Source organism: Laccaria bicolor, genomic scaffold (genome assembly GCF_000143565.1).
Source record: "Laccaria bicolor S238N-H82 LACBIscaffold_22 genomic scaffold, whole genome shotgun sequence".
In the NCBI taxonomy this organism is placed as follows: Eukaryota; Fungi; Basidiomycota; class Agaricomycetes; order Agaricales; family Hydnangiaceae; genus Laccaria; species Laccaria bicolor.
The window spans coordinates 613,505-631,142 of NW_001889893.1; the positions used below are offsets into that span (position 1 = coordinate 613,505).

Consider the following 17,638-nt stretch of genomic DNA (forward strand, 5'->3'; position numbering starts at 1 on the left):
TGTTCCTAGATCTTCTAATACTGATCAAACTCTCATGTTGTTGCAGAACGACGACTCCGTCTGTATCGATATCTATCAATCAGTCCGATGACTAGTTGTCCAATCGTTTCTCTCTGCAAACTGCAATTCACTCGCACTGCTTTGTAAGAACTGGTTTTATGAGGATAATGGTCCCTATACCCCAAATCAATCCCCTTCAAAATCCACGCAGACGTATTGAGCATGGACCATAACGTACACTTGATGGGGACCGGCGGTGGGTGAAGCATGGGAAGGTATGGAGTTCAGCCGAGATAACAAGGTTATTGATCTGGCTGCTGAGTTTGCGAGGGTTTATTGTGGTAAGGATGTGGTTGTCCAGACTGCCCGAGGTATTTCAACCCCTCTTGGTGGATGATACGCGGAGGTGGTTCAGGAAGCCTATGAGAGCTAGGGCGATGCTCCCCATGCATACTGTCAAGAACCCGACTTTAGGATCAGCGAAGCGCGTCTGCACGAACGAACGACCTGAGAGAGCGAAATTCCAGGCATAAGGACGTAATTGACACGTGGGCAAGTCGCGAATGTATGCGTGGGTGTTTGCTTTGGCCCAGGGGACGAGCATGGACGCGAAAGTACCACATCAGAATGGGCGCCTTTGCGACAAGTGCTGGGTCGGAATGCATTGCGCACAGTTGCGCTAGGCTGTGGTTATTCAGATAGTCGACTAGCCCGGCTATGTCGAGCCATTGGTAAGCTTGGAGGAAGATGACTGCGAAGGAGAGATTGGGGGGCGAGGTGTGGTGCGATGGTGTGGTAGATGTCATGGTGGGGGGTCTTTTGAAAAACGATGGTCGGCCAAGGTTGACTACCGTTGAAATTCTACGCTCCTCCGGCGCTGACAGGAAGGCCCTCCATTGATCTCGTGGTCAGAAGAAATCACCGGCGTCGTAATTCCAAAATGCTAATGGCAGCAAGTGGCCCACATTTACGCACTTCAAGGAATGGGGATGTTGCTGTCTGATATCTATGATACGAGTAAGTTATCCAATTCCCGAACATTCGGCAACTCAGACATACTGTGGGCCGATGTCGTGTGCATCATAATCGAGGCTCGCTTGGAGGATAGTCATCAACGTGCGGTGCATGCACGTACGATGAGAAGTTCCTTCACTGTTAACACAATTGCACTTGAAGCTTGCATAAACGAAAATTCGACGGAGAATCAGGCTTGTAGCGTTCCAAAACGGCGCTCAGAGTCTTCACCACAACCTCCGACTCTCCTCTACGAAGAACAACACATTAGCAAACTCGCCCAGAAGAAAACGAACATGTGCCCTTCTCATCCACCTTCTCCACACGCTCCCCCTCTTCCTCCAGAGGACCCAACAGCCGTGCCTCCACATCCTCATTTTCCAGTGGATAAAGTCAAACCAACTCAAAAAGGTGGTACAGTAGGCCAATACGCTGAATTCGCCCAGTGCATCCAGTACTTTACAGTGCCCCACCTATTCCTGCAGGAATCCTGCAGGAATGGGGTCATTCCAGTGGAATTCCACAGGAATTCCAGAGGATTCCAGAGGAATTCCAGAGGAATCCACAGCATTCCACTGGAATTCCACTGGAATAGGACTGGAATCAAGCAGAGTAAGTTTTTTTCAACTCCCACCTTATCCTGATGACTTGGCACTCATATTTCCTTATAAAATTCACATGTAGAAGTCATAGATTGAGTTGTAATGAATTTGAAATGTATTACTACACACATTACACAGTTTATCTTAAAGGGAGGGGGGAGGGACAAGGTGGGGATGTATTTGAAATGTACTACTACACACACTACACAGTTTATCTTAAAGGGAGGGGGTAGGGGAGGGACAAGGTGGGGGTGTATTTATATTTTTGGGAGGGACAAGGAAGGGGGAGGGAGGAAAGGGGGGAGGGAGGAAAGGGGGGAAGGGGGGGAGGGAGGAAAGGGGGGAGGGAGGAAAGGGGGGTGGGAGGAAAGGGGGGAGGGAATGGTGGAGCAAGGGGGAAGGGAGCAAGGGGGAGGGACAAGGAAAGGAAGGGAATGGTGGAGGGTAGAGGGAGTGTGGCTGGGACCTCGGCCATCGTCGTCCCGCGTTGGCGTCCCATCGTTGTGTCGCATTTCGTTGTCGTCTCCTCGTCGCGTGTTCGCGTTTTCGTCGTGTGTCCGCGTTTTTGCGTTATTCGTGGGCGTTGTCGTCGCCGTCGTCGTGGGCGCTGGTTGCCGTTGGGGGCGTCGTCGTGGGTGGCGTTGGTGTGGACGTGGTGGTTTTGGTAGGCGGCGTGGTGCCGTCGTGTGTTGTATGGGCGGTGCGTGTTTTTCGGTGGGCGGCGCGTGTTTTTCGGTGGGCGCTCGTGTTTTTCGGTGGGTGGTGGGATGTTTTCGTGGGCGGGGTATGGTTTTCGTGGGCGCTGGCGGTGTACGTGGGCGGTGGGCGTCGTTTTGTGCCCGTCGGGTGTCGTTTTGTGTCCGGGCGCGTTGTTTTCGTGGGCGTTGGGGGTTTTCGTGGGTTACGGCGCTCGTTGTTTCGTGACGTGGCGTCGCCGCGTTGTTGTTGAAGGGTGTCGTGGTCGATGTTGGTGGTCGTGGTGGCCATGGGTGATCGAGGAGCGACGTTGGCGGTGGTGGCTATGGGTGACGGTGATGGCGTGGCGTTGGCGGCGGTGACGAGCATGGTGGTGGTGGTGGAAGAAGAGAGTGGCCATGTTTGGTGAGCATGTTCACCAAACAAACATTGTTTGTGATCCATTGAAAATAAATAAACTATAATACAGTAACAAATAAATAAAATAAACAGATTGGACTGGAATCCCATTCCTGCCCACTCCGGGGAACACCATTCCTGCCCATTCCGGGGAAGACCATTCCGGGGAACATTCCGGTGTACATTCTGGAATCCACCGGAATTCCACCGGAATGGAACACACCGGAATAAACAATTTAGCAGGGCCTTCTGCTAAATTCCATTCCACCGGAATCCACCGGAATTCCACCGGAATGACTGGATTCCTGCAGGAATAGGGGGGGCACTGATAAGACCTCAGTGCATCCTGAAAATATTGGGCGGTCCTTGAGAATTGTGGGAGGTTTGTTGGAACATTTGAGCGGCGAAGTTGGGTTATTGCACGGAGGCATGAGGGGGTGCGGTCATTGTACGTTGGATGGGAATCTCTCGCTGGTTGGAGTGATTGACAGGAGAAGAGATATTGCTCTGCCTCTTAGCTGGAATGAGGAGAGATGAGCGCTGGGGAGAGAGTGAGCTGGGGGGTCAGGATTGGATCAACACGAACGTACGGGAAAGTCTTTGCGAAGAGCTGGGCCCATGGCTAAGTCATGTTTGGATATTTTTCTTCTTGCTGTGGAAGATCCTTCGAGTCCGTGGCAAGTGATGGGAGTCAACGAATCAGACAGGCAACCATTGAAGCGTATTCCAACCAGCTGAACTTGTGCTGAACAGATTGCGCTGTTGGTGAAAGAACCAGGGAGGCGCCTGGCCCGCTTAGTTTCCTAAGAGTTGTCGCTTGGGTCCGTGAAAGGTGTTAGAAGCGCGTATGGCCGAGAGTGTCTGTTCTGTGGTGTTGCTGGCTTGAGAGAAGGGTGTTAGAGGGTGTTTGAGTTGAGGAAAAGAAAGGCTCGGTAAAGTTTGGCTAAAGTCAGTCTAGTTTAGACTCTTGTGACTTGTGAGTATAACAAATCACTAGTTTGACGGCCGTCTGTGGACAAAACTCACTTTTTTTTTCTACCTACATACTTTTCATGAAATAAAGCTGGCAATTGTCAAAGATTGTCAAAGATAGCCAAAGATTGTTGAAGATTGTCAAAGATTGTTCCATTACAGAAACATGTGAAGGAAGAAAGCCAAATTTTGCGAACAATCTTCAACAATCTTGCGGAATCTTCAACAATCTTTCAATTACAGTTAGGCTTTGGTTCTATTTACAACCTGAGATCTTTGGCAATCTTGCATTTTGTAGGTCTGTACGTTTGGTACACGAGCAAAATTGAGACTGAATAATCTTGGAAAATCCCCCATAATCTTCCAGATTCTCAGCTTTCCCTCAATCCCACAATTGAGGGATCTTCAACAATCTTCAACAATTGTTAGGAACCAAGGAATTGACCCTATCTACAAACTTCAACAAACTTCAACAATTGTTGTGACCGCTGCCGCTGGCAAGGGGCTGCGACGGGAAGATCCCGAGACATCCCACTCCCCTGACCATGTACCATCAGCAACCCAAATGGGTCAAGTCCGCATTTAGTAAATAGCTCAGATAACGTCTAAATCAGGAAGGCGGATGGGGATCACATGAGCATGGATTCAAGATGAATTAGAAGAAAATTATATTACAGCGTCCTTGCAACGTCCGAGACATGGAATAAAAGTAAGCAGATACCAAATTCTAAATTTCGGGTGGCTCCTCTTCAAGAGTGATCCCTGTCTAGACAGAGAGAATATTGTTGAGATGGCTCGTTTCGGTGCGCGTTGCTCGACTTCATGATCGCTCAACACACCCAGATTCTCTTTTTCTTCTCCGAAGTCGGCCATCTCATCTCGAATGATCTCAACAACATTGCTATCCAGGAACTTGTTCAAAACTCTCCACTCGTCGGTCTTGAAAGGGGGTATACCCATTCTGAATATCAACTTTATGACAAGTAAAGAACTCACAATTGTGTAAATGTGCATTACTAGCACCCAAGCCATCCTGAAAGGTATTTAGTGTTCGCAGGTCCAGTTAAGTCCAGTTTTTTACCTCAAAACGACGCAACTGGCAACCGCAACCGGTCTAGACCGATTGAGGGACCGCAACCGGACCGCTTTGGACCGGTCTTTTTCGGTCCACAACGCAAAAAAAACCGGTCCAGACCGGTTGCGACCGGTCTTTTGTTGAAAAATTTATTGTGCCAGATATATTAAATGTTACCTCACGTACATAGCATGCGTAGATAGATAATTTAATTCTCCGTACGCTGGCCAAGATTTGAAGCGAATCGGTCAAGATTTGACTGAGATATGGTGAAAACGGAGAGAACATACATTCAAATTGTGTATAAAAATGTTTTTGGCCATATCTCAACCAATTCTTGACCGTTTTTGATGATTCAGGGACCGAAAATTAAGTAAAATATGCACGAGTAAGGTACAATATGTGATGAGACGAAAGACCGGTTGCAACCGGTCTAAACCGGTCTTTTTCGGTTTTTATATATTTACAAAAACATGGCAACTGGCAACTGGACTGATCACAAATGTGGGCAACTGGCAACTGGAAAAGACCGGACTGTGGTTCAGTCCAGTTCAGTCCTATGTATATTTTCAGTCCTGTAGACTGGACCTGCGAACACTAAAGGTATTTACGAAATCTCTAGATGTTCGGTAACTTTCATTTGCATTCTGTTTAGCGAGATTCTTGCACCCCGCTCCATTGCGATGCCTCTTGAGCGCTGTCAATATGTTTATAAAATTTGGGAGAACGAGGGGTTTGTTGAAGGTAGCAATGAGGAAAGACATTATGTGCAGTGCGATCGATCCCCGACTATTTATACGGAATTTTCAAGAACAAGAAGTTCTACAAGGTGGGGTAATATTCTGCTTAATGAGAACGTACTCACTTAAAGGCCCATGAAGCTTGTCCAAGAGCTTGCAGTGCAGCAGGAGTGATTATCTAAGTGAGTGCTGCGACACTGCCTGACTGATTTGGACGAATCTGGCTAATTTACTAAATGCGGAATTGACCCATTTGGGTTGCTGATGGTACAAGGTCGGGGGAGTGGGATGTCTGCGGGATGTGCCGGTCGCAGCCCCTTGGCCACTTGGTAAGCATCACAAGAGAGATGATGTCATGCTTCCCACCTTTGAGGACCAAAATCCGGTCCATTCGGTGTCCGAATGGACCGGATTTTGGTCCTCAAAGGTGGGAAAATACTACATCACCATTGTTTCGAAGTGAGTTTTCATCTGTTTCGCCTGTTGTTGGGCTTAAAAAAATCATCCAGTATGAGGGAATCGCCACCTTCATTTGCGAAAGACTGTGTTTTGTTGTTTTGGCTGTATGTTAAAGTTTTATGCCCAAGGAAGCATTTCATTTAGCGGTGAGTTTTCATCCCTTTCACCTGTTCTTGGGCTTAAAAGAAACACTCAGTACGAAAGAATCTCCATCTCCATTTGCGAAAGACCGCGTTTTGTCGTTCTGGCTGTATGTCAGACTTTTATGCCCAGGGGGAGAATTTCACTTAGCAGTGAGTTTTCATCCGTTTCACCTGTTCTTGGGCTTAAAAAAAACGCACAGTACCAGCAGATCTCCATCTCCATTTGCGAAAGACCGCGTTTTGTCGTTCTGGCTGTATGCTAATTTTTATGCCCAGGGGGAGAATTTCACTTAGCAGTGAGTTTTCATTCGTTTCACCTGTTCTTGGGCTTAAAAGAAACGCTCAGTACGAGCGAATCACCATCTCCATTTTCGAAAGACCGCGTTTTGTCGTTCTGGCTGTATGTCTAATTTTTATGCCCAGGGGGAGCATTTCACTTAGCAGTGAGTTTTCATTCGTTTCACCTGTTCTTGGGCTTAAAAGAAACGCTCAGTACGAGCGAATCACCATCTCCATTTTCGAAAGACCGTGTTTTGTTCTTCTGGCTGTATGTCAAATTTTTATGCCCAGGGGGAGCATTTCACTTAGCTGTGAGTTTTCATTCGTTTCACCTGTTCTTGGGCTTAAAAGAAATGCCCAGTACGAACGAATCACCATCTCTATTTTCGAAAGACCGCGTTTTGTTGTTCTGGCTGTATGTCAAAATTTTATGCCCAGGGGGAGCATTTCACTTAGCAGTGAGTTTTTATCCATTTCATCTGTTCTTGGGCTTAAAAGAAATGCCCAGTATGCACCATCTCCATTTGCGAAAGACTGTGTCTTGTCATTCTGGCTGTATGCTCTATTATCAGCATTTCATGATTGTCTCAGTGTTTTTCCCCCCCTAATGCCAAAAGCGGTTGCGAATGTTGATGCTGGCCTGTGGCCATTCATGATCAATACTTGGCACAGACATTTTATGAGACCATTCCCCTTTCTCTCTACGACATGTATCAGCTGTTCATCTCCTGCTTTTTTGACAAGTCACCTTGCCCTTCCTCCACCATTCATGGTTTGCTCTCCCCAATTTCCCCAATTTCATTGCTCAAACATCTGGGACATTGGGGTTGACCTTCAAATCATTCCCAAGGTATCCTGTAATGGAGAATATTGACTGCACTTTTGAAGGCAGGTTCTGCATATCCAGCACTTTCTGCTTCTGTGGCCTGACCATGAAAATCGTTAACAAGCCGTAGTGTTTGAAGGTTAGGTCAGCTAACTGGAAAATAACTGAGACCAGACCGGACCTAACTGCAAAAAGACCGGACCACAGTTAGTGGTTAGTCAATTCTGAAAATGAAATAACCAGTTATTTTGCAGTTAACTAACTGTTAAAAAACCGGTTATAACCAGTTACAACCGACCCTATTATACCCCTTCAAAACACATCTAAAAGCATGAGAAACACTAAAAGTCTGACAGAGTTATGGTCAAATCTTTAAAATATTGGTGAAAAGAGTAGACTTTCAAGAATATTATCATAAAATCATCAATTCTTCACCAAATTTAGCGTTCTTGGGCTTGTTTTAAAGCTACAATGCATGGTAATAATGTTTACTGCAGGAAATGTGAGAAATATATGCTGTTTTAATTGATTTTCTATTCTTTTGGTCCTAACTGGTTAGTAACTGCAACTAACCGGTTATGGTCAGTTATCTTCGGTCCAGTTAGGTTATTTTGGGTCTGGGAACGAACCCTAACTGGTCTCGGTCTCGGTTAGAGCCCCTGGGCACCCAATAACATAACCTAACCAGACTTTTAAACACTAACAAGCTGGGAGAATTGCAGAAGGAAGTGTTTCTTACCAACATTGCAAGCAGAAATATGAGGAGACACATGGGTGTTGCAGTGAAAGATGATGAAAAAGCTATAACAGAGACCTGTAAGCCTTTTTTTCAACTCAGCTGTTGCCATTGGATCATGAACACTGAAGTGCTGCCTTATCCACAGCCCCCCTCTCCCCTGTCCCTTCACAGTTTGGTACATCCCAAGTTTCTTGGGAAACCTCTTAATGACTATGCTCTTTTCTGTTATGGATCCATCACTTGTCCTCATGCATGCAAGGGGGTGGCAGAACATGGAAAATGTACCAACACTCCCTATTTTTCTTTCATGGATTTGGCTGACCTCCCTCCCCCTGCTACTATATAAGGTATGTTTTTCTGAGTTCTGATGTTTTTTTAATTTTTTTCTTTTGTCACATGGTCCCAGCTTCTAGGAAAGCTGGTCTGCAGCCTGCCAGTCACTGGAAACTCACAAACCTTCAACTCAAAGTTAAAAATGCTTTGCATACAAATCTTGGCATGGAGGAACATAGATTATGTCAAGAAAGCAGTGAGTTTTACAAACTGGCAAAAGCATATTTCCATGTGAAAATGTGACATAGAAAAACTCATTCAAACAAATTTATGTTCAGCTCAGCCATGGTGTACAAAGCGGCTTTGTCTCCCCTTTCGTCAACAAGAGCCTTTATGTAGTAAATTCTTTCTCTCATAAGGAGTTTGTTTGGAGCTTTGAGTATGGCTTGAACACAATTTTGGTGAGTAAAATTGGAGTAAAATGTCTGTAAGGAAAAAAGGAAGTTCCTGCACTCCACCTCATCCTCTATACTTATGTGCAACCCATCACGGCATCCATGGGCATTCTGATGGCCTACACTCCCTTCACCATTGCAGACATCGTAAGTACCTGCCTGGCTCTCAAACAGATGCTTTTATTCTGTTGTTTGGGCAATCTGCAACAAAAATAGACCAGGTCACTATTTTTTCTCAGCCTTCCACCAGACCCCCGTCCCTCCCAGCCAGTGTTCGGGATCCATGTTCCACCACCCCCTTGCATGCATGCGAGCTTTACATCAGTCTTTTACAATGCTGTGTTGACTCTTGAGGATCACTGGGACATCATCATCAATAGCATTGAGAGAGGAGCAATCCCTAATGTCTATGATCTTGACTATTGCAGACAATTTTTAGATGTTTGAAACCCATTTTCCTTTTTATGTTCGACTTGATATTGACATGCATTGGACAGACTTAAATCAAGCCAAATCCACACGACATGGCAGAGCTCCAGTCAATACAAAAAGGGATGGAGGGATGGTTGAAGCAGAACACAACGTCTTTTATGCTGAATCAATGACAAGGTTGATTTACTGACTCAGCCAAGGCAAGGTTGAGCACAGTGGTTATCAGGGAAGTACCAGCCTCTATGGCATCACATCGTCGCTATGAGTTCTAGGTTTGGGAGCCAGGTGGTCATGAGTGAGGTATCCCTTCTTGCAGTGTTTTTGAGAGATTGAGTGAGGTATCCCTTCTTGCAGTGTTTTTGAGAGACTGATTGAGAGTGTGCTCTCAATCGAGACATCCACAGTAAACAGCAACTCATTCACCATGTACAGAGTCATCAAGGCCAAGTTGGATGCCAGCATGGATTAAGGCTGGCCAACCTTCAAGTTACTGGGATGCTTGCAAAGGCAGGAATATATTGAATGAAAGGTGGGATGGAACTAGCCTGGATCCAAGGCGTTAAGGTAGGTTGACCATCATAAGTGGGGTTGACCCTCTTGGTTCTGCAACATTGCAAAGACCACTCAAGCCCTCTGGTGATAAGTATGAAATGAATCTTGGAGCACAGAAGACTGGTTGCCAAAAAGAGACAGATGTCTGACCACCCCAGCAGTACACTGTTGTTTCAACAGACAGTGTTTTTGGTATCCAATATTTTGCACGACTTTCAGGGGTCCTCTGTCATGGCTCAAAATAGCCTTGAAGTCACAGGAACGACAACACCTCCCTGATCATGGATATGCTGATGCCAGTCCTGGTACTGGGCAGGCACCAAGTTGAAGTTATTCAACAATCATTGACAAGATCTGGAGAGAGAATATATCAAATGTAGAAATCTGTCAAATACAATATCAAAGATTGTTGAAGATCATTCATTATTCCTTTATAGATGCAAGTTGCAAAGAAAGTAAAAAAAGCCAGAGAAAGTCAGAAAAAGTCAGAGAAAGTTGGAGAAAGTCAGAAAAAGTAAGAGAAAGCAAAGATTGTTGACATTTGTCAATTTTATGCAAGAAAGTGGAAGAAACTTGGACATTGTTGATGTTGAAAGATAGTTATAGATTGTCAACAATTGTTACCAAAAAAAGACGTAACTACATTGACAATTGTTCAAAAATGTTGAAAATCTTTGACAAAAGCTGAAGATTGTCAAAGATTGTTAACAATCATTGACTTTTGTCAACAATATTCCTTGAAAATTGGGTTCCTCTCAAAAAAAAAACAGTTTTGTCCACAGACGGCCTTCATACACTAGGAATCACTCCGCTAAAAACTTAAAGAAGGCACCGTCAACAGCGCGCATGTCAGCCTGAGCCAAGCCTGAGCAGAGTATGATTGATTGTAGATTTATCTCCTTGCGCCTCAGATTACAGATCATCCTATCTCCTTGCGCCTCACTGTGCCAATCTATGCTGTTGACCGAGCCCTTGTAATCACACTCAACGTCCATAGTACGTCATACTTTCCTCAAATTCCTTTGTCCAGTAGCCTTTTTATTAATAGAGCCCTCGCGACACGGGCCGAAATGGCAATGCACAGGGAGCTTCAACCCACATTGGAACGATTATCCACCATGCCACCGCACTATGTAAGTATAAGTAGGTCGCCCATGTAAGGTGAACATATCAGAAAAACCACATTCAAATCTTTTGCTCCTCGCCTCCGAGTCTCATGTTTTCAGTGACGCTTCACGAGTATCGCCAAGCAATTATCTCAGCGGTGTGGATGGACATTCTATCCATCATCCCACCAGACTTAGTACGGATTGGAGCACTACTGCTGGGTGGTGTGATATGTCTCCGTAATGTCGCGCACGCCATGCGTCCACAAGTCCTCATGGAAAAGCTGCGACTTCGACTGCTAATCCTAGAGGGAAAACTTCGAGACACCGTCGATAATGGGATTCTTCACCTGTCAGATATAAATTTCACTGCTCGAATCGAGAGGAACATGGGAAGGTGAGTATGAGTGTTTTTTCATGAAATAATATAATTACGATCACCACGACAAAATTCAATACAGGGCCTTGGAGCTTCACGAGAGGACGCTTTTGACGTCGGAGGGGATTCTACAAGAGATAAAGGCTGTTGGGAAGTGTCACTCATTCGAAATTAATGCGTGCATTCGGGATGTGAAAGCCTTGGAAAGGGACCTCGAGGTATGCCACCCTTCGGAGATATGGATGTTGCTTTTCTCAAAAAAATGATAAAAATGCGCAGATAAACCGCGCAAAAATCCTGAAGAACCGGTTTCATTCATGGAAGTGACGGCGGAACTGAATGCGTACCAGAATATCCATAATCCTCCGCTGTCCCATTGGACTCCGATACTTTGTCGCAGCTTTGTCTGAGCCTTCGATCTTCCAGTACTCGCAGATTAGAATTATATCCATCACCGTGTCTTGTTGTTTCGCATGATTTGGGCATTCTATTCTATTATTTTTTTTCGGTGTCGGTTAGGTAAATTTTATGAATGCATTAGTATTGAATTCAACTATTGGAGCACAATTGGGGGAGCAATTAGAACCTCCAATGTCACCCGTTCGAGGGAAGGCCTCACAGCGCGCTTGCAACACGTACGAGGGGTGGACGTTATAAGAGCTTGATTTGCCATCGTAAAGACGAATCTTTATCGTAGACTAGAGCCGTGATGATGCAATGCTTCAACGCTTTCCTCTTGAACGCTATGTGGAAGTAATTCAAGGGCCCTGTTGGAGCTAGCGCCAGACCCCACATGCGTACTGTTAGGGAGTTCACCTTCGGATCCTTGACATGCGATGATGATGTATTTGAAGCATGGGCACGTCGCGAATGTGTGCGTCGGGGTCAGAGGAAGCGGGGACGGAAATGAGGGTGGACTGGTCAGAGAATTTTCCTGTCGGTTACTGGGCGCTTTCGGGAGGAGGGCGGAATCCTTGTCGTTCAAGTAGTTGACCAATCCAGCTGAGTTGGACTGTTGGGAGTCGGAGGGAGTGGCTATGACGTCGTGTGCATGTGCAGATGTCATGGTTGATGCTCCTTTGAAGCACGGTCACCAACGTGTGGTCCGTGTATATGAGAAGAGGGGTTCCTTCGCTGCTAGCAAAAAGAGTTGCAATTGATTTGTAATTAACACTTCAGGTGTCGCATGGTTGCCCCATAAACAAAGGTTCAACGGGGCATAAGGCTTGTAGTGTTCGCTCATAGTATTCACCGCTTTTTGCGTAACCTCCGAGTTTCCTCTACAAAGAACAACACACTAGCAAAGTCGCCCAGAGAAAAACAAATGTATTCACCTTCTTCGCACGCTCCCCCTCATCCTTTCTCCAGAGCATTCAACAACCGTGCCTCCACACCCTCATTTTTCAGTGGGTAAAGCCGAACAAACTCAAAATGATGGGGTAGTGGATTGGCTCAGTCCATTCTGAGATTATTTGGTCACGGTCCTTGAAATTTGCAGGGGGGTTGGCGGGGGGAGGGCTGCGGACATTGCCAGTGCGTAGGAAGGGAATCTCCCACAGGTTGGAGTCATTGACAAGAGATGAGATATCGTTCTGGATCGAGAAAAAATGAGCGCTGGGGAGAGAGTGAGCTGGGGGGTAAATTTGGATCAACACGAACGTACAGGAGAGTCCTTGCGAGGAGCTGAATAATACGGTGAGCCGTGCGATTGTGATGTTGATAAAAGAACCACAGGTTCACAACAAAGAGTCTGATACAGGTCGTTCAGCACTCCCAGAAGGCTTTCAAAGGAGCTACCCACCGAATCAGTTTCAAACTGCCCGACGAGTCCTGCTTTTGATTTGCCTCTGGAAGGTTGGGTGAAGGCTGAATGACGTGGTCTGGTTGACTGTGTCTTGTGAGTATAACACGACCAAACATGCCGCTTAACGCCCGTTGCCTCGGCCCTAGTGTGGCGGGAATAGTGTTGCCGAAGTTCAGTTCCGAACCATCGGTTCGGACCGAACTGGCAGAACCGAACGGACAGTTCGGTTACGGTTCCAGTTCTGGTCCGGGCTCGAGTGGTCGGTTCTAGTTCGCAGTTCGGGCATGAGAGAAATTTGAAGAACTGTATTTGAACCGGTTCGAACTGAACTGAACATACAAGTTCTATCTATTTTTTTGTTTGAGAATCGGCCAAGAAACGTTGAATAAGAGTTACATTGGTGAGTGTTTTTGAAGTTTCTGTTTCTTATTCTCAACCTTCCCAACCTCAGGATACAACCCTTCTCTCATCTCGTTAGTAAGCGTTGGTAGAATATAATGGTCCTGGAGACAGAAGAAAGTACATCATGTCGTTCACTACAAAATATTTACTGCTGGCTGTAGCAAAGCTCATTCGTTGTGTGTCCTGCCTAACGATCACCCTTGGCCGGCTTTGCAAGGTTCGTTAGCGCGTTTGAACTGCTGACTTACCATTTTCTTATAGCGTCGATGTCATCCATCAATTCCAACATCCTCCCTTCCGCTCTCGTATCCTAGCACGACCTGCCTCACCCTCCTTCCTCCACTCCCTCTCAAACGCATCAAGCCACCGTTCCTGGATGTCCCTAACGTCGCTTCGTATCCCCTTCATCTCCCCCACAGCGCTTGAGAAGAGCGCAGATGGATGGAGGTGCGGCGGTGTCGTTGAGAGTACCATGGGGTGGATTTGAGGAGGGAGGAGTGATGTAGCTGTACCTTGTTGCACGGTTGATGACGCAGGTGAGATTGATCATTGAGGTTTTGTCCTGAGGCTGGGAGTGCGTGAGATTGTTTGAGAAGGAGAGGGGGGTTGGGTACCTCGACTGCGAGAGTTTTGAATCCAACGAGGCTGTAGTCTTCGGCTAATGATATCATGGCCATGTTCAAGGTGGCGAAACATTTGTGGAGTTGAGGTTGACGATAGATATGGGCTGGGAGAGGGTGGTGAAGAGTTGGTGCTTGCCGTACCAGTAGGTCAATTTGCCGCTGTCTGCTGAGCTGCAGACGATTTCGTCAAAAGGAGTAGTACTAGTTGGTGGAGAGAGAGTAAGTAATGCACGAACAAACAAACAATTAACTGCTCGTTGTTTCAAACGTTCTCCAGCGACGTCCTCGACGCGCTCCAAGACGTACTGTGTTTGATGTTCGACAACTTGCGGTGCACCGTCACGGTAAGCGCAAGGTAAGCGGTCGCAAAACCTCTAGGTGGTGGTACAAACCAACTTTCTGCCGAATTTTTGACAGTTCGGCAGTTCGAACGGAGAACTGAACAGAACTGAACGGGGAAGAACGGTTCTTACCAGTTCAGTCCTGTTCGGTCCTCAGTTCTGCCTGGAGGTCATCAGTTCAGTTCTCAGTTCTCAAAAAGAGGTGAAGAACTGGACTGAACTGAACTTCGGCAACAGCCGCGGGAATTAGGCTCTTGTAATTTGCAGGTGCAAATTTTCCCTGCAAATTTGCGCTAATTTGCTGATCAAAGCTACAAGCCCGAAACCAGCATGCAAATTAGGGCAAATTAGCGAGGTCTTGGGTGAGAGAACAACGGCAGGTTTCGGCGTCATTTTCTGTTAATGGGCATGCTAATGGCTTCGTCGAGGTCGATTTTGGGCGACGTTTGTGAATTCGAGTAACTCGGGATTTTGCTCCATCTGACCCACAAACTCGATCACGTAAAACCTACTTTGAAAGTCGTTCCATACGCCCGCCGTCAAATGTGCACCTAAAGAAATTCTTTAGACTCAAACAGCACGCAAGTAGTCATCAGTAAATAAGTTCCCTCCTCGCCATCGTTGATCCCCCCGTGCAGTTACTTGTGCATTGCTTGTGCACATAACAAAAAAGTTGGTCAAGCAGACCCTAATTTGCGTGAATTAGCTAATTTGCCCTATTTTGCGGTGCTAATTTGCGCAAATTAGCCTGGGCTCCTGGGGGCTGCGCCCCCGGACCCCTGCCTGCAAATTTGCCGAAATTTAGGGTGCAAATTAGGGCCTCTTTGAGGCCCAAGCAAATTTGCTTGGGAGAATTAGGGTACGGGGCTATTTCCCGCCACACTACTCGGCCCTCGCCAAAGCTTTCACAACGTCCGGCCCTCATATGATGCAAGCGCCTTGTTGGAACTTTTTGACATGGACTTGGATAGCTCTAATCGCCACTCTCCCTTGAAGCTGTATGCTCCAATTCAATTGAATTTCAGTACTAAAAAGCATCAAAAAAAAACAGTAATCATGGAAAAAACGCACAAACTAGAGACAAGGAAGATCAAAGCGGGGGCAAAAGTAAAATAATGTATCGACGAGAAGGAGTCAAACACGACACCAGTGACGGATTATGAACCTTCTGGTATGCATTTAGTACAGCCTTCACCTCCATGAATGATACCGGTTCTTCAGAATTTTTGCGCGGTTTATCTGCGCAATTTATAAATTGGGAAAAGCAACATCTCCGAAGGGCATACCTCGACGTCCCTTTCCAGGTATTTGACATCCCGAATGCACACATTAATCTCGAAGGAGTGACCCTTCCAGACAGCCTTTATCTCTTGTAGAATCCCCTCCGACGCCAAAAGCGTCCTCTCGTGGAGCTCGAAGGTCCTGTATCGAAGTCTATCGTGGTCGTCGTAAGTATATTAATTCACGAAACGCACCCATACTCACCTTCCCATCTTCATCTCGATTCGAGCAGTGAAATTTGTATCCGACTGGTGAATAATGCCACTATCGACTGTGTCTTGAATTTTTTCCTCCAAGATCAGAAATCGAAGTTGCAGCTTTTTCATGAGGACTTGCGGGCGCATGGCGTTCATGATATCGCAGATGCATATTACACCACCGACCAGGAGCGCTCCAATCCGTACCAAGTCTGGTGGGATGATGGATAGAGTGATCATCCACATCGCTGAGATGATTACTTGGTGATGCTCCTGGAGTACTGATGAGAACATGATGGCGGGCAAAGAGCAGAGATTTGAACGTGCTTTTCCTGGTATGCTCATCCTTCTTGAATAGGGCAACTTATATAGTAAATCCAAGTGCCTCAAGGGATCCCCGATAAACTCGCCCCCGGAACTCATGCCGGACCTCCAATCTGCAATCTTGGACAAGGGTCTACACGATGTGCCATTGCCAAGGTTCCTGTGAATTTGATGATGCAGTGCGCAAGTCTGTGCAAAGCCAGCCCGTGAAGCCGTTTTCCAATGAGATCTGCTTCGCTCTTTTTCCCGCTAGTAATGAGGTCCACCTTGAGTGACATTTATATGCGGACAAGCCTGCAGTCCGCTTGTTGGAGACAAACATTGGTTGGATTTTGTTATTGCAAGTCCGCTATTTTTAAACAAGAAATGCCCGAGCTTTCCACGAACCTACCTATGTACACGAGCAACAAGCTTCATTTGTAAAGTTCGTTTCCCCACGTTCATTTCCCCCGGTTCATTTCCCCCGGTCCATTTACTCAAGTTCATTTCCCCAGATTCATTTCCCCAAGTTCATAAGTTCCTCACGTTCATTTCCCAAGTTCATTTCCACTGATCCAAAGTTTTTTTGCACTCATCCGAAGTTCATTTGTACTGATTGCCGCCGGACCTGTCTTCGCTCTCACGATAGGTAGGACATCTTCCACAACGACGTGGCCGGTGAGGGTGGAGGCAGTGCAAGGAGCAAATGAATTCATACTTCAAGTTCAAGCTTCATTATCCGATGAACCTCCCTATTCGGAAATCCCTTAGTAGGCGCTTATCGAATTGTGAGTTGGCCGGCACTTATCGATCCAGTAATTTGTCAACCTTCTACTGACCGTGACTTCACTCTCACTGCTTTGTAAGGACTAAGTACCTTTTATTTGCCTCAGTTTATGAGGATGGTGGTCCCCATACCCCAAATCAATCCCCTTCAGAATCCACGCATATAATTGGGAAAGGGGACATTGGACATAACTAAAGCTCCAGAAATGCTAGGTGGGCGAGTCAAAACTCTCCACCCGGCCGTACACTATGGTTCGTACCCTACCTATCTATCCACCTAAATTTGCTCAACAAGTGAACAAACGACAGGAATCCTCGCACGCAACATCCCCTCGGACTCTGAAGACATCAAAGCGCGAGAAATCTCTCCAATCTCCATCGTCGTGTGCAACCTCTCCCCATTCACCGAAACAATCGCGAAGCCGAACTGCACCCTCGCAGGTGCAGTCAAGAAGTCGGTAGTGGTGAGGTAACGCTCCTCTGCGCCGCACACGAAAACCACGAGCACGTTTCTGTCCTCTCCGATCTAAAGGGCTACAAACCCTTCGTCAGTGCGTGGAACGATGGAAAGGGAGACGTAGGAGAGAGCGCCTCTTGCGCTGAAGGCGTTCGAGATGACAGCACAATACGACGAGGCAATCAGTGGGTATTCCAAGGAACAGTACTAGCACCGAGTTGCCAGCTGAGAAAATAGCAGGGCCAGTCCGGAGGATCGCGTTGAGGCGCAAAAGCCCGCGCAGGCCTATCATGTTTCCGAGGG

The 17,638-nt window shown here is 46.6% G+C and overlaps 6 protein-coding genes across 6 annotated transcripts; 4 read left to right on the top strand and 2 right to left on the bottom strand.

Annotated features, from left to right (window-relative positions):
* Nucleotides 1-2,186: 2,186 nt before the first annotated feature.
* Nucleotides 2,187-2,896, bottom strand: LACBIDRAFT_329629 (uncharacterized protein; the record flags this gene model as incomplete). The annotated part of the gene is made up of 2 exons (XM_001883782.1): nucleotides 2,187-2,770; nucleotides 2,833-2,896. 2 exons carry the CDS (start codon nucleotides 2,894-2,896, stop codon nucleotides 2,187-2,189), a joined length of 648 nt encoding a protein of 215 aa, XP_001883817.1.
* A 2,957-nt stretch (nucleotides 2,897-5,853) lies between these two features.
* LACBIDRAFT_329630 (uncharacterized protein) lies at nucleotides 5,854-6,987 on the top strand (the record flags this gene model as incomplete). Its single annotated transcript, XM_001883668.1, has 10 exons — nucleotides 5,854-5,957; nucleotides 6,154-6,207; nucleotides 6,231-6,250; nucleotides 6,301-6,396; nucleotides 6,437-6,500; nucleotides 6,524-6,543; nucleotides 6,584-6,647; nucleotides 6,671-6,690; nucleotides 6,818-6,837; nucleotides 6,952-6,987. 10 exons carry the CDS (start codon nucleotides 5,854-5,856, stop codon nucleotides 6,985-6,987), a joined length of 498 nt encoding a protein of 165 aa, XP_001883703.1.
* A 1,229-nt stretch (nucleotides 6,988-8,216) lies between these two features.
* LACBIDRAFT_329631 (uncharacterized protein) lies at nucleotides 8,217-9,175 on the top strand (the record flags this gene model as incomplete). The annotated part of the gene is made up of 5 exons (XM_001883669.1): nucleotides 8,217-8,291; nucleotides 8,351-8,473; nucleotides 8,556-8,678; nucleotides 8,718-8,819; nucleotides 9,170-9,175. 5 exons carry the CDS (start codon nucleotides 8,217-8,219, stop codon nucleotides 9,173-9,175), a joined length of 429 nt encoding a protein of 142 aa, XP_001883704.1.
* Nucleotides 9,176-10,774: 1,599 nt separating this feature from the next.
* LACBIDRAFT_329632 (uncharacterized protein) lies at nucleotides 10,775-11,468 on the top strand (the record flags this gene model as incomplete). The annotated part of the gene is made up of 4 exons (XM_001883670.1): nucleotides 10,775-10,789; nucleotides 10,831-11,159; nucleotides 11,224-11,359; nucleotides 11,421-11,468. 4 exons carry the CDS (start codon nucleotides 10,775-10,777, stop codon nucleotides 11,466-11,468), a joined length of 528 nt encoding a protein of 175 aa, XP_001883705.1.
* A 324-nt stretch (nucleotides 11,469-11,792) lies between these two features.
* LACBIDRAFT_329633 (uncharacterized protein) lies at nucleotides 11,793-16,083 on the bottom strand (the record flags this gene model as incomplete). The annotated part of the gene is made up of 17 exons (XM_001883783.1): nucleotides 11,793-11,884; nucleotides 11,943-12,176; nucleotides 12,240-12,421; nucleotides 12,564-12,771; nucleotides 12,805-12,824; nucleotides 12,943-13,029; nucleotides 13,143-13,248; nucleotides 13,285-13,293; nucleotides 13,735-14,005; nucleotides 14,042-14,171; nucleotides 14,277-14,342; nucleotides 14,444-14,470; nucleotides 14,824-14,862; nucleotides 15,383-15,385; nucleotides 15,507-15,550; nucleotides 15,598-15,745; nucleotides 15,797-16,083. 17 exons carry the CDS (start codon nucleotides 16,081-16,083, stop codon nucleotides 11,793-11,795), a joined length of 1,953 nt encoding a protein of 650 aa, XP_001883818.1.
* A 1,001-nt stretch (nucleotides 16,084-17,084) lies between these two features.
* Nucleotides 17,085-17,351, top strand: LACBIDRAFT_302938 (uncharacterized protein; the record flags this gene model as incomplete). The annotated part of the gene is made up of 2 exons (XM_001883671.1): nucleotides 17,085-17,130; nucleotides 17,188-17,351. The coding sequence occupies 2 exons, from the start codon at nucleotides 17,085-17,087 to the stop codon at nucleotides 17,349-17,351; spliced, it is 210 nt and encodes a 69-aa protein (XP_001883706.1).
* Between the last annotated feature and the right edge of the window lie 287 nt (nucleotides 17,352-17,638).